Source organism: Mytilus galloprovincialis, chromosome 8 (assembly GCF_965363235.1).
Source record: "Mytilus galloprovincialis chromosome 8, xbMytGall1.hap1.1, whole genome shotgun sequence".
NCBI lineage: Eukaryota > Metazoa > Mollusca > Bivalvia > Mytilida > Mytilidae > Mytilus > Mytilus galloprovincialis.
Genome location: NC_134845.1, coordinates 61,642,875 through 61,656,997, shown reverse-complemented (window position 1 = coordinate 61,656,997; position 14,123 = coordinate 61,642,875). Strand labels below are relative to the sequence as shown.

At 32.2% G+C, this 14,123-nt stretch overlaps 1 protein-coding gene across 1 annotated transcript in view; it reads right to left on the bottom strand.

Annotated features, from left to right (window-relative positions):
• LOC143042341 (uncharacterized) overlaps positions 1-7,858 on the bottom strand; it is a 69,023-nt gene extending 61,165 nt beyond the window's left edge. The window contains exons 1-6 of the mRNA XM_076214620.1: positions 7,701-7,858; positions 6,461-6,726; positions 4,032-4,148; positions 2,696-2,833; positions 1,698-1,829; positions 108-270 (exon numbers count right to left, since the gene is read on the bottom strand). Coding sequence (XP_076070735.1) covers positions 108-270; positions 1,698-1,829; positions 2,696-2,833; positions 4,032-4,148; positions 6,461-6,716 — 806 coding nt within the window. The 5' untranslated portion in view covers positions 6,717-6,726; positions 7,701-7,858. The remainder of the gene's footprint in view (positions 1-107; positions 271-1,697; positions 1,830-2,695; positions 2,834-4,031; positions 4,149-6,460; positions 6,727-7,700) is intronic.
• Between the last annotated feature and the right edge of the window lie 6,265 nt (positions 7,859-14,123).

The following is a 14,123-nucleotide window of genomic DNA, read 5'->3' as shown; positions in this document are numbered from 1 at the left end:
CCCCTGGATCCTTCACTGCTGTCAGTATTCATCTGCCATTACTTTTGTATAGTTTCTTGTGTAAACCTGACTCAGTAATGGCAGTAACAAATGTTTATTTATCTTACCTCAAACTTCTAAGTTGTTGGAGGTCCAGACCTGGTGTATTGAGAACAGCTTCTAGTAATGATGGCGTAAACAATATTTGTGTGATTTTATTTTTCTGTATGTATTGACTCAGTAGAGGTGGATCATATATTGTTGTGTTAGATATGATGTACATAGTTACTCCTAAAAACCAAAACAAAAAATTACCCAAAAAAAAACATTCATTTACTAATTAACAAATTTCTTCCAAGTTATTTACGGAATGACAGTAATATTTTTGGTCTATGAAGACATAACATCAAAAATGTGATTCATACTGAAATTCCATTTTGAGGGAGTAAATCAGGAAAAAATGTTCATGACTTTATAGTCACATGACAGAATTATGTCTATGAGCTGATAGACAAAACTTTCAGCAAATCAGAAGACATGATACATTTAAAATTAAATCAGTAGTTCAAAAATGTTAAAATCTAAAATCCAGTGTAGCAGCTAAAGTTGAACAGGTGATTTAATTGCTTATAAATAATTTAATGACTTTAACCTAGGTTATTTGTACGGTGAATTTATAAATTTTTGATGATGCTTATTTTTGAAGACAGGGAAACATTGTGTCTTTATGTATATTTGATTTAAGGTTTATACGCATAAATCTAAGCAGAAATAATAGTTATTAAAGATATTGTTGTCCAATGAAAAATAAGCATGAAAAAGTAAAGGAATATGTTTATTAAAATATTGACCAGGGTAAAAGTCTTTAAAACTAATGACTGGCAAATGGTCCGTGGAATGAAATAGCACAAATATTTCATTTTTTTTTATAGAAAAAACATACTGAGGTATAAAAGTAATAAATATAAATGCATTTATGACAAAAATAAGCAAAGACCCATCGAAACAACATCTGATAAACAAATTTAATAATACTTTTAGATATTTGGATGATATTTTGGCTCTCAATAATGACGACTTCAGTATGTATATTAAAGAAATTTATCCTGTTGAACATACTTTAAATAAAGCTAATACTAACAATGACCACTGCCCTTTCCTCGATCTTGATATCTATATCACTAACGGAAAGCTGAATACTAAAATTTATGATAAAAGAGATGATTTTTCATTTCCTATCGTTAATTATCCATTTTTAGATGGTGACGTTCCCTTGTCACCATCTTACGGTGTTTATATATTATCTCAACTTGTACGATTCGCTCGTGTATGCAACAATTTTTTAGATTTTAACGAGAGAAATTTATGTATTACTGAAAAATTATTACACCAGGGTTTTCGATATCACAAACTAGCGGGAATTTCTCGCTACATTAAAGACCTGTTGGTGACCTTCTGCTGTTGTTTTTTTCTATGGTCGGGTTGTTGTCTCTTTGGCACATTCCACATTTCCATTCTTAATTTTAATTATTTAAATAAGCTACATGACACAATAAAAAGCTTATATTATAAGAGGTAATTTTACTGATTGTTGTTGTTTAAAGCCACTTTCAACACTATAGGCTTTTTCAGCCAGTTTTATTGGTTGAAGAAGCTAACGCTTTTACACCCCAATAAAGTTACAAAAAGAATCTTCAATTCTTAAATATTACAAATACCTTTTAATAATGGTCTCAGCATTTCCCAAGAGAAAAATATGTTACAGGCAACTCTCTCTCCTTCTTGAAAAGGATAAGCTTCATGTCTCCAGTGGTATGAAAATACTGCCCCCCTGTGTGGACAAATAACACCTTCAAAATATAAATATACAAAATATAGAATTCACTAGATTGATTGTCAGTGTTACTGATGTTAATCATTACGAGGCAATCTGCACATGGTTTGAAGAAACCAAAAGACAACAAAAACTTAATGAAAGAATAAGGAATGAATGCAATTTAAGAGCCAACTTATAAAGCTCATGAGTTATCAAATATGTTCAATATCAAAGAAACAGCCCTTTTATTGTATGTACTGGTAAATGCCTCCGATATCTGAAGAACCCCTCGAAAGCTGCGAGGGTACAGTGGCATCCATGTACACTCCCTAACGGGATTAATGGAGATGTGTCACTAACGTATATTTATACGACAATTATTTTTACAAGGACAATCAATCCCCACCCAACACAAAGGGAGTGCTAGGACACAGGGCAGTCTGTTATTGTGGTGGAGGAAGCCGAAGTACGCGGAGAGAACCACCGGGCCACTCGGTGGAAACAGACAAACCAGAGAGATATCAGAAGATTGATCTCCAGGTCAAAGTAAGGGGCAACTTTGACCAACCGAGGCCCCCAAAGTACCCATTCTAGTTTAAACTCCGGTCTGGGTACCAGAGATGTGTGTGAGAGGGTGAAAATTACCCTTCTGATGTGCTGATATTTTTAGCACCCCGAGTGAGAATCGAACTCGGGACCTTCAGCACTGTAGACATCGGTCTTAACCACTAGACCACGAACTCACACTTACTGTTCTAAGTCTAAATTTTGTCTGATGAATACTTTTTAAATAGTGAATTGAAGATTCAGCACATTACTGTGAAATTAACACAACAATGAATAGTAATGCTTGCAAAATATAAAATCAATTATAGATAATCAAACACAGAAAATATTTACCTTTTGGTTTTCCTGTAGTTCCAGACGAGTACACAATATAAGCCAGATTGTCTAGGGACAATTCTGTAGGGAGAGTGACCTCCCCTGTCACAATAGTTTTCTCCCATTCTTCTTCCAATACAATAACACTGTCATATCCTAAATTACAAAAATATATCAAAAGCACTGCATTCTATATCTACGAAAGTTTACATGCTCTTTTTAATTAGTCTTTTTTTTAATGATCGATAAAGATGATTTTTTATGTTTGCATCAGGAAGACAAAATATCTCTAAATTTAAAAACAATTTTTAAACTTAAGTGGCATGCTTCTTTTTTTTTTGAACAATTATGGTAGCACATCTGCCGAAAATGAACTAATTATTTGTGTGCTAAATATTTTAAAATTTTAACAGCATTATCCATATAATAAGCAACCCAGCTAGACTACATGTATGAGCTTTATAATATTTTGCAGACCTGTTTATGTATATATCTACAGTATATCTTGTATTGACAAACTTGGGATTTCACATAATTAAAATGTATTTCCTGCAGTACAACTGACAACATAACATATAGGCTGTGTACTTTATATTAACCTTTTATAGTAATAACAATCCCTATGTTTTATGTATTGGTTGAATACTATTTTTTGATGATTTTTAAGGATAAATGTGATCCACTAAATATAAGTTTTTCGATGAATTGTAAATACATGTACATGTATCTCTCATGCATGTTTATTTCAAGCTCGTATGTAGATTTTGTAAAAATCATGATTTTGAAAGTTTACAAAACTGAAATAATTTTTTAATCAACAAAAAATAGCCATTCACTAGAATAATAAAATTGACAGTACAACAGAATTTTGGACAGTTATGATTTGTTCTTTACTACATCAGTCTGCACATTTAAATGTAGCGGTTGTGGGAGGGGTCCTGATCCCGAAATCTCTGGCTTAAGAACACGAAATTCGTAGGTTTCAAATCTAAATAAATTTAAATCCTGACATCCAGATATTCGAAAAAGAATTTCCAGATCCCGAAAGAGTCAGTCCCTAAATCCCGAGCTTAAAAACAGTTATTCCGCGGAGTCCTGATAAAGGTCCTATTCCCCCTCTTTAGCCACTAGTCTGATACCCAAGAAATTTTATTTTTATTCAGACTAGTTGAAGATTTATTTTTGAAAAACTAAACTCTTTGACAAATAAGAGGGGGGTCAAATAAGAAAAATGTTGAAATATTGGTCTTTGGCCTATTGGAAAAGATTTTGACGCAGACTGCTATATTTAAATTGTATGCTAAATTTTCCTCTCTCAGAGCTTGACTATATCATGTATATATCTTGGACTTACCATGTAAATTGTGAGCTAAATCTTTTACAGTTATAACAGCTTTTGGTTTTGCATCTTCTAGTACCGATTTTAACATAGACTGTGGGTATGCAACATCCAGGGGCAGATAAGCAGCACCTGTTTGGATTAGAAATATTTGTACTGACTGAGTGAAATCAAACAAAGGTGAGTATTTTTCTGGATTGACTATTCATTTTCATATGTTGCTAGGCATGTTATTTTTTGGCACACAAAAGTATTTTTATTTATTTTTTAAAACAACTGTTTCCTTGTATGTTCCTTGATTATGTCTTGCAGAATATTATTTTCATTCAGCTGTATAATGCAAGATTATTTATTTTCTGCTCTTCCAATCTAGGCTAAGACCTTTTCTAATAATTTTCAAAATCTGAACTTTAAGGATGTACTTAGGTGAGGTTTTGGAATTTTTGTCAAATGTTCGGACTCCTTGGTGTTTTTCCATACAATACAATGTAAAATATTTTGCCCCATAACACCCATTTATTTTTTCATATAAGTCTCTATAGCTCATGAAAGGTCATTTACCAAAATTTTAGAAGATTCTTGATTTTCTTTCTTTTGTTTTGAGACCCAAATAATACCAATGCAAAAGTAAGGTAAAAGTCTGAGTCAGCCTTTTCCCGCCATATTTTAAAATTCAAATATCTCGAAAAGGAGGTCCATGACCTATCAATATTTTCAGCTTATCTTTATCCTTAATTGATGCTCTTCCAGCTTATAGTATCAATTTTAATTTCTTAATTTCTTAATTTTCACATAACCTCACCTAAGTACATCCTTAAGCTACTTTAGGTGTCAAAGCTTCGACACACCCACTCCACTAAAAGAAGTGTCTCATGCAGTCCTTAACAAAAAAACTGTGCTTTTGATGTCATTACATGTACTTAAACTGACCTGAACACATTTGCAGAAATGAAACGATAGGTGATATATAGAAATCAGTGGCAGATCCAGCAGGGGGTTTTGGGAGTTAGAATCCACCTCCCCTTTTTATTGGGACGATCAATGCATTTGAATGGGGACATATAGTTGGAACCTCCCCCCTTTATCCTTGGTTGAAAAAAAAACTTTTAAAAATAGCTGGATCCGCCCCTGGAAATATATTCTAATAGAACATTTTGAGCTAAAATCAAATTACCCGTAGATGAGTTTGCATTAAAAATTGAGGAATAATGTGCTCCATAGTATATTTGATCATATTTATTTAAGATTTCCAGAAAATCAGGGGTTATTTTTAGTAGCATTCCATTTCCTTACAGTACAATACAACTAGATGATTTTTATGAAGTTAAACATTAATAGATAAAATATTCAAGGAAGCCATGTGGAAATTGAAAACATGGATTGAACTCATAGGCATATCCAGGGGGCCTAGGGGGCTATGCCCCCCCCCCCCCCTTTTCGTGGGAAAATTGTTTGATTTTATAGGGAATCACTGAAGCATGACTGGAGCGGCCCACCCCTTATGTCAGTTAGAGCCCAGCCCCATATTTTCTATAAAAATCTTGATTTATTTGCCACAAAGTCCTCTTTTTCTATCAAATGCAATGAAACAGTAAAAAATAATGCTTTGCATCAAGTTTCCCCTTGGAACATGTACTAAATGGTCTATCTCTATTATTTATTATATCTTTAGTTTTGATACAATTGAGGTTTGAAAAATTCGTACAAAAATGGCTACAGAAGGGTACATAAACCTTAAAAGACCTCCATGTATTTCTCTGCAACCGGAAACATCAAAACTAATAACCAGACAATTTCGGATCAGTAGTGTATCAAATTCAGAATCAAAATTCAATTAATGAGGGCCCTCATGGGGTTTTTGATGATGTGATTACTTGGCCGTTTTTTTAATGATTATTTGATTATTAAGCCAAATATTTCATGATTATTTGATTACCTAGGACAGTATTTTTAGTTTATGATTATTTGATTACTAAAGATAAGCAAATATTTAATGACTATGTGATTATATTGGCAAAAAAATGGTGATTATGTGATTACTAGAACCCCCCCCCCCCATGAGGGGCCTCATTAATAACATTACTTCCCACGATCAAAATATCAATGTATGTGTTTATAAATATTTATAAAGATTACATTACTTACTTACAGAACAGCATATCTTATAGCAGGGACTTTAGATATACTAACGTTAGTAAACAAACTTATAATATACAAAAGGCAATGTATGTCCCAAGGATCCAAGTAGGGATACTATTCAATAACCCCAGTTATTTTGGGCTTACCAGTGTTTCTAGAAAATACGAAAGTTTCACAACTTCGAAACATATGGAAATGTGAACCAGTAGAGTCCGTATAAATATCAAAGGTATCCTTGTCCAAAACGTGATGCAATTCCACTCGATGTTAAGCAATTAATATAAGAAAACATGAAAACTACTAACCCGCCTTTAAGATTGCAATGTATGTCGTTGTGTATTCAATACTTTTATCCAAATAAATTCCAACACATGCATTGGGGGTTACGCCATTGTAAACTAAATGCTTTCCAAGTTTGTCAGAATTTTCATCCAAATTTCTGAATTTTATTTCTTTCCCGCTTTCTTCAACAACAGCAACATTTTCCGGGGTTGTCTTTGCCTGCCTGAAAAACATTTGATGAAGCAATCCTTGATGCGTGTAGGTGGGTCCCGTGCTCATTTTGCCGCTTCTAAAAAGAAAGAACTAAAATGCATTTTTTTTTAATATAAATAAAATAATATTATGCGTCTGAAGCAATTTTCATAGATTAACTGAATTATTCAGAAACGCTTAAAACCAATACATGAGGGTGGTATAATGCCCTTTAATGCCAGGCGTGAAATGGTCATTTTTGGCTACCGTTAGCGTCATATTGATTAAAATTTTACCATGATTCGTCAGAGATGATTCGTCAAAAGATCCTTATCGTGATTCGCCAGGGGTCTCAAAGAATTTTCGTTACCGTACTCGTCCAAAACATTTTTTTTTATCGTCTAATAGAAAGTGCACATTTTATCGTCATATGCACCTAAAATTACCGTTTAAAAGGCCATTCGGTAAGATTTTTTTACGTTATTCGTCATGAAGGTACCCCCACTACCACCCTCGTACATTTGTACTTGGAAAATAGTGAAAACGATTTAGTTTATATTAATTTGTTATTTTGGAAATTTTATAGCTAAATATAGTATACAAAATTGCATTGGGTTTACTCATTATCAATTGAAGGTCGTACAGTGCCCTTAAGTTGTTTACATGATTGGTCATCCTAATTATTTGGTTTCAGGTTGATATAGTGGTATAAATAACAATTATATCACATTTCCTTATTTTTACAAACATGGTTATGAATGCAATCAATCAATCAATCAATCAATCAATCAATCAATCAATCAATTAATCAATCAATCAACGAATCAACCAATCTATCAATCAATCAATCAATATGAATGAAGGAATAAAGGAAGGAAGAAATTCGATAATAGAAGGAAAGAAAGTAGAAATCAAGGAATGAAGGAACGAAGGAAGGAAGGAAGGAGTGTTAAGCAATCGAACGAATAAATGAACGAATGAATGAACGAACGAACAAACAAATCAAATGATATTTTTTGAGTAAACGAACAGAAATTTGAATGAATGAATTCATTAATTATTGATACTTACTGAATGTTAAAGCTTTCTGTGTCAATGAAAGGTCCAAACACAATGTTTTGCTAGGCGAAGAATGCGTCAAAATGTATAGCGTATTTATAATAACAAAGACTGATCCTTATTAAGCGATATCAAAGATTAATACCAAACAATTATAAGACAACGAACTTCATCTATATCTCATCTCGGTTATCAAATTAAACTTTATACTTATTTCATAATAATGACTGGATTATACTGGATTTGATGTTATTTTCTGATTTTAACTTATATTATCACTTTACAAAGTCCAAAATACTTATATTATGACAACACATAATGTACTTTATAAATAAGTATACTAGTATGTGTATTCAGGTTACTGTAAAGCTCGTTCTTGTATGTTTAGGTAGCGGGGGTCGTCCAAAGTTGTGAAGCAAGTACGTGTAGGCAAGCATTTCTTATTTATAAAAACAAAGTTAAGTCAAAATGGGGTTGCAGCTACCAACACTACTGTATACGTTTTTCTGTATATTAAGTTTAAACTAACATTTGATTTTATTTATTTTGTTTGTCATGAAAAGGGGGTTGTAATACTTTTTAAGGCTCCCTATTTAAGAACTCTCACCACCTAACCATTAACGTACATCATACAGAAGCTTCATCTTTTTATGAGATTGAAAGTAACATATTATATGACATAATGTAATAGCTGATTTTATGCTTCAAGTTAGATTCGCTTTTTTTCTGTTTGTCTTTTTCATTTTTAGCCATGGCGTTGTCAGTTTGTTTTAGATTTATGAGTTTGACTGTCCCTTTGGTATCTTTCGTCCCTCTTTTGTTAGGCTTCAGTATCTTTAAGCACACTGTTATAACAATGATAAAGTTATAAGAACAATTATACATTATTGCACACAATAGATACACTATTTAACACTGTCAACTACAAAAAAAATGTATGTATGGTTTCAAAGTTTAGAAATGACAATATGTTTTATAGTTTTATTTAAAATTTACATAGTTATACATTTTCAATTTTACAATTAAGATATATAAATGTATCAATAAACCAATTTTTTGTTCAGTTCTTTATTTATTTTGAAGGCCAATGGACGAAACGTCTCAAAAAATTGGTTTATTGATACAATTATATAAAGTGTGTTCCCTATTGGAATTTTGAAAACAAGGAATTAAGATATACACAAAATAAAGAGGCTATCATAATGAATATATACTCATCTATATTAAATGTAAGTTAAGACGGATGTTTATATATATATATATATATTCTATACATATTCGAAATGTTGGATTTAGTCAGCGTGGTAAGTGCCTGAACCATACAAAAATAATAAGAAACGAGCTTCATGAGGGAAATTATGTTGGTTAAACTTCAAAGATAACAACCTGACGAAATATACTAGTAAAAGTCAAAGACGAAATTTCACCAATAGAAAATTGTTAAACAATAGGTCATGATATATGTCAAGCTATCCCACATATTTATCCGATTGAGAAAAATATTAAAGCATTAATATTTAACACAGAACAAGCTGTTGATTTGAGACAGAAACACGTATTTATAACGTGACGAGATTTGTCCTGTTTTTAGCCCTTTGTATATTTGATTACAAAATGTACAGTGGCGGATCCAGAAGGAGGGCGGATCCTGTCAATACATTTGAATGGGGAAATATGGTTGGATCCCCTTTTATCCTGGATTGGGAATCCCCTTTTAAAAATGACTGGATCCGCCCCTGGTGTACATAAAATTACCTACAATGGAAGACAATACAAAAAAGCACCAACAGCTATAATACCGTAAACTAGCTAACAGATAGCAACAATACATTTTTTTTCAAGATATGACCCCTTATGCTGTTGTAACCGGAGAGCACAAATTTCATTACAAAATTGCTTGTCTCCACCGGGACTCGAACCCGGGACCTCTGTGTTACAAGGCAGCGCGCTAACCGACTGAGCTAAAGAAGTACTTCCCTAGCTCAACCGCTTACGGCTGACTAATAATAAATCAATTAAACCTTTGTTAATTATGTTTCCTACAAAACTTTAGATGTCGATACCAAATCCTCTGAGTTGCGACGAATGGTACAATTCATAAAGTAACGTTACTAGTTTTTGTCGAGCAAAAGTCAAAGGAAGCTCGACATAGGGATAGTGAATCCAGCGGCGGCGGCGGCGGCTTTAGCTAACTTCTTAAAAGCTTAATATTTTAGAAGGTGAAAGACTTGGATGCTTCATACTTTATATATAGATGCCTCATGTTAAGAAGTTTCCATCAGTCACATGTACAATGTCCTTGACCTCATTTTCATGGTTCAGTGACTACTTGAAAAAAAGTTCAGATTTTTTGTAATGTTAAATTCTTATTAGAAGTAATAGGATAACTATATTTGGTATTTGCGTACCTTGCATGGTCCTCATGCCCCTGAGACAGTTTTCACTTGACCTCGACCTCATTTCATGGATCAGAGATCAAAGTTGAAGTTTTTGTGGTCAAGTCCATATCTCAGATACTATAATCAAAAGGTCTTGTATATTTGATGTTTGGAAGGACTGTAAGGTTTACATGACCAACTGGCAAGTGTCACCTGACATTGACTAGCTCATTTTCAGTGTTCAGTGGTTATAGTTAAGTTTTTGTGTTTTGGTCTGTTTTTCTTATACTGTATGCAATAGGTCTACTATATTTGGTGTATGGAATGACTGTAAGGTGTACATGTGTAGCTGACAGGTGTCATCTGACCTTGACATTATGTTCATGGTTCAGTAATCATACAGTTAAGTTATTGAGTTTTGGTTTTTTTTCTAATACTAATTGCAATAGGTCAACTATATATTTGGTGTATGGAAATATTTTATGATCTAAATGTCTGTCGCGCAGGTTTTATTTCACCTTGATCTCATTTTCATGGTTCATCGCTCAGTGTTAAGTTTGTGTTTTGGTCTGTTCTTTTTAAACTACTAGTATAAGCAATAGGTCAACTATATGTGTTGTATGGAAGAATTGTTAGCTGTATATATGTCTGCTTTACATGGTTCATCTGACCTTGACCTCATTTTCATGGTTCTTTGGTCAATGTTTAGTTTTCATGGTTAATGTTACGGTTATATGACAGTTGTAATAAAGCTTTTTATTTAGGACTATCAACATAATTTCAATGATTAGTAATAGAGAAGGCGAGACATTTTAGCGTGTGCACTCTTGTATATACAATTCATTGATAACTTTTTCTTACATACATAACGTTCATTGATGAGTACAGCGCGTTTATATGTTGAGCTTATATATACCGTCTTCACTTTAATGTTAACCTGTAAGAGATTATATGGTTTATCACTAATACCTTAAAACTATTGTCAAGATCAAGAACAGCAATTAAGGCGTTATTCCTCGGATATATCGACTACATATTTTGTATTTTTTAGTGCATTAAGAAATTATTTGTCTTATATTGTGATTCTATTGGGAACTTTCAGTATTATTTTATACAGTAAAAGCTGATTTGGAATACTATTGTTAGAGAATATTATTTCTCAAAACCATTCAGATCTAGCGAATTTTTCTTTCGTTATTAATTTGTTACATTTCAATAATTTGCCTCTATGTAAAAGTCATATTTGATGTGCGTGTGTGTGATGTGAGATTTTGGAAATACATTTACATTCTTATTTTTGCTTTTCTATTTTTATATACATTGTACATTACATTATATGGTTGATTGATTTATGAAAATCGATGACATGGCTGATTGAAATTCCATTTACGAAAAGACAAAATGATTGTTAGAGCAATCTACATGACATCGATTTTTCATTTCGCACTTTTATTGAGATTGTTGTTCGGTTTGATTGCATTTTGTCCCAATATGTTTTTGTAGACTGGCATCATTTGTAGCATGCATGAAAATAGTAAAATATATCTATATAAATTTCTTAAATTTAATATAAACGACCAAATGGAATACTACATATCGCACCCAAATAAAGAAACAAAAAAATGTTAACCAAGAACAAGCGACCATTGTCTTATAATAGAAACTGGACGATATACAAAAATACCAAGAAACGAAAGAAAATGAAAAATATGTAATATATTAGATGACTATTTCCACATTTTTTCAACTGTGAAATTAATAAAAATAAATGAAAAATCTTTCTAAATATTAATAAAATATACAAAAATATGTCAATTAAAATACACTTAACCTAACTGACAAACTCGTGATTATACTAAATCCATCAACACCAAATGATATAAAAACAGTTGTTTCATTTACGAAAGAGTCATTAGAACTGCGGAAAGATCTGGAAAGGAGATCAACTGTTTTTAACATGCATTCTATTATTGTCGAGTTTTTCTTATGTTTGTTTTGTCTATGTATTTGATATGACTAAAATAGGGTTTTGCTTATTTTGCAAATAAAGAATGCATTAACGAGTAGGAATAATTTACTTCCAGGAGTAATTGTGAATTGGCCGTTTTTGAATCTTAAGGACTATAGGTAATTTCATTGTTCGTACCCCAAAATGAAAATAACGTCACGTCATTTGTTAAATTTTCATTGTTTATGACACTTTTAACCAATCAGAACGTTTTGGTGTACAATTTTTGAAAATATTAACCATGATGCATTAGAATCTGAAACAGCGAATTGTCCCTGTTTTTATCTGGTTGCGAACCTGTTATTTAATGGTTTTTCTGTGTAGTGTTTTCATTGATGTTTCGCCATTTTCCCAATTGATCAGAGTACATTTAATTATTAATACTATCTGTTATAATTTTCAATATACAGTTATCAATTTTCTTCATTGTATCTTCTTCCAATTTAATTTTACCTAATGGTATCCATATTTTAACCGTTGTGTTGGACGTTATTTCTTAATCCGTATGGCTTCAAATGAGTTCACGTTCTTGCCCCTTATTTTTGACATTTTTACCTGTTATGTCTGTTTGTTTTTTTCATCACATTGTTGTCAATATAATGAAATTTTATGCGACTGCGATAAGATTGAAAAGTTAAACTATGCTATAAAAACTTGCATGTTTATTTCGCCACTTTCTATGTAAGGAAATGCCGGTATCAAGACAGGAATACGATATTTGTTTTCTATTCGTTTGATGTGGTTGAGGGTTTGATTTTGACGTTTGATAAGGTGTCATACCACCAATTAAAAGTCCCTATCTGTTCAACCAAATTTTGCAATTTTCACAGCTTTCTAAATATTTTACCTTAAGTTTAACTTCATAGAAACTAAGTATATCCTGAATTGTATAGGTGTCACCTTTCTGCATGCCAATTTTCAACATACATTCAAAATCATATAAGAAAGCAGAGAGCTTCCGAAAGGAGGTACCACTAAATAAACCCCTGGTTTTCTGGAAATCTTAAATTAGTATACTATGGAGCGCATTAATCCTCAATTTTTAATGCAAACTCATAGACAGGTAAATTTTGGCTCAAAATGGTCTTAATATATTTCTCTTTCAACAAAACTTTCATTTCTGCAAATTTGTTGGTTAGTTTAGGTGAACAATGACATCAAATGCACTATTTTTTGTCCGAGTAGGCCTACTTTCACATAATTCTAAATTTGAGGGAGTAATTGGTGGTATGACACCATAAGGGTTATTTCGATTTGAGTTCGGTAGTTTTGTATTTTACCTTTTGATAGTAGGTGTACCGTCTATATAAATCTTATACGTAGTTCTCTTTGTGTGTGGTTGTGGGTGCAAATAATTAGTTTAATTTACTTTTTTGAAACAGAAAACGTTTTTGTCTGTCAGAATACTTAAGATTAACAAAAGCAAAAAGGACATCTTCAGCAAAATGCTAGGGACCAAGTCCAGAATTTAGAAGCTTTGATAAGAATGTCATCTCTAATCTAATTCCTTGGTGTAAGCTGTGCTTTAATCCTGTTTAGTAATCACAGCTTAGGATTTTAGACAAACTATATCTACAATTGTTAACCTTTTAAGCATTGTGACTTGGATGTAGAGTTGTCTCGTTGGCACTCATACCATACCTTCTGATTTCTGTATATGTTTTTTTTAGCTCGGGTAGGTCAAGTGTTAATTTCTATCCATCATCATCGTTTCTATAACATATATCTTTTCCATATGATAAATTTGCGCTAAGAGAAGTATCCTTTTATTTTATTTTAGACGATGGAACAATTAATTAAATAGCGTTAAACTACTTTTGCCTTTATTTTGCTCCTGGATTACGTTTTCATTCTAGTGGGTCTATAATTTACTGAAACGTTCCTTTTGCATACTGGATTTAATAAAAAAAATCTTCATTTGAAATCAAATCGAACGATAGTTCCCTTTTAAAAATCAAATCCATCTTTTGACTTCCCAAGAATTATGCTTTGAGCGTTCCCGTTGAAGTTGAACCCAAATATCTATACTGAATGCATTATATACAGCAA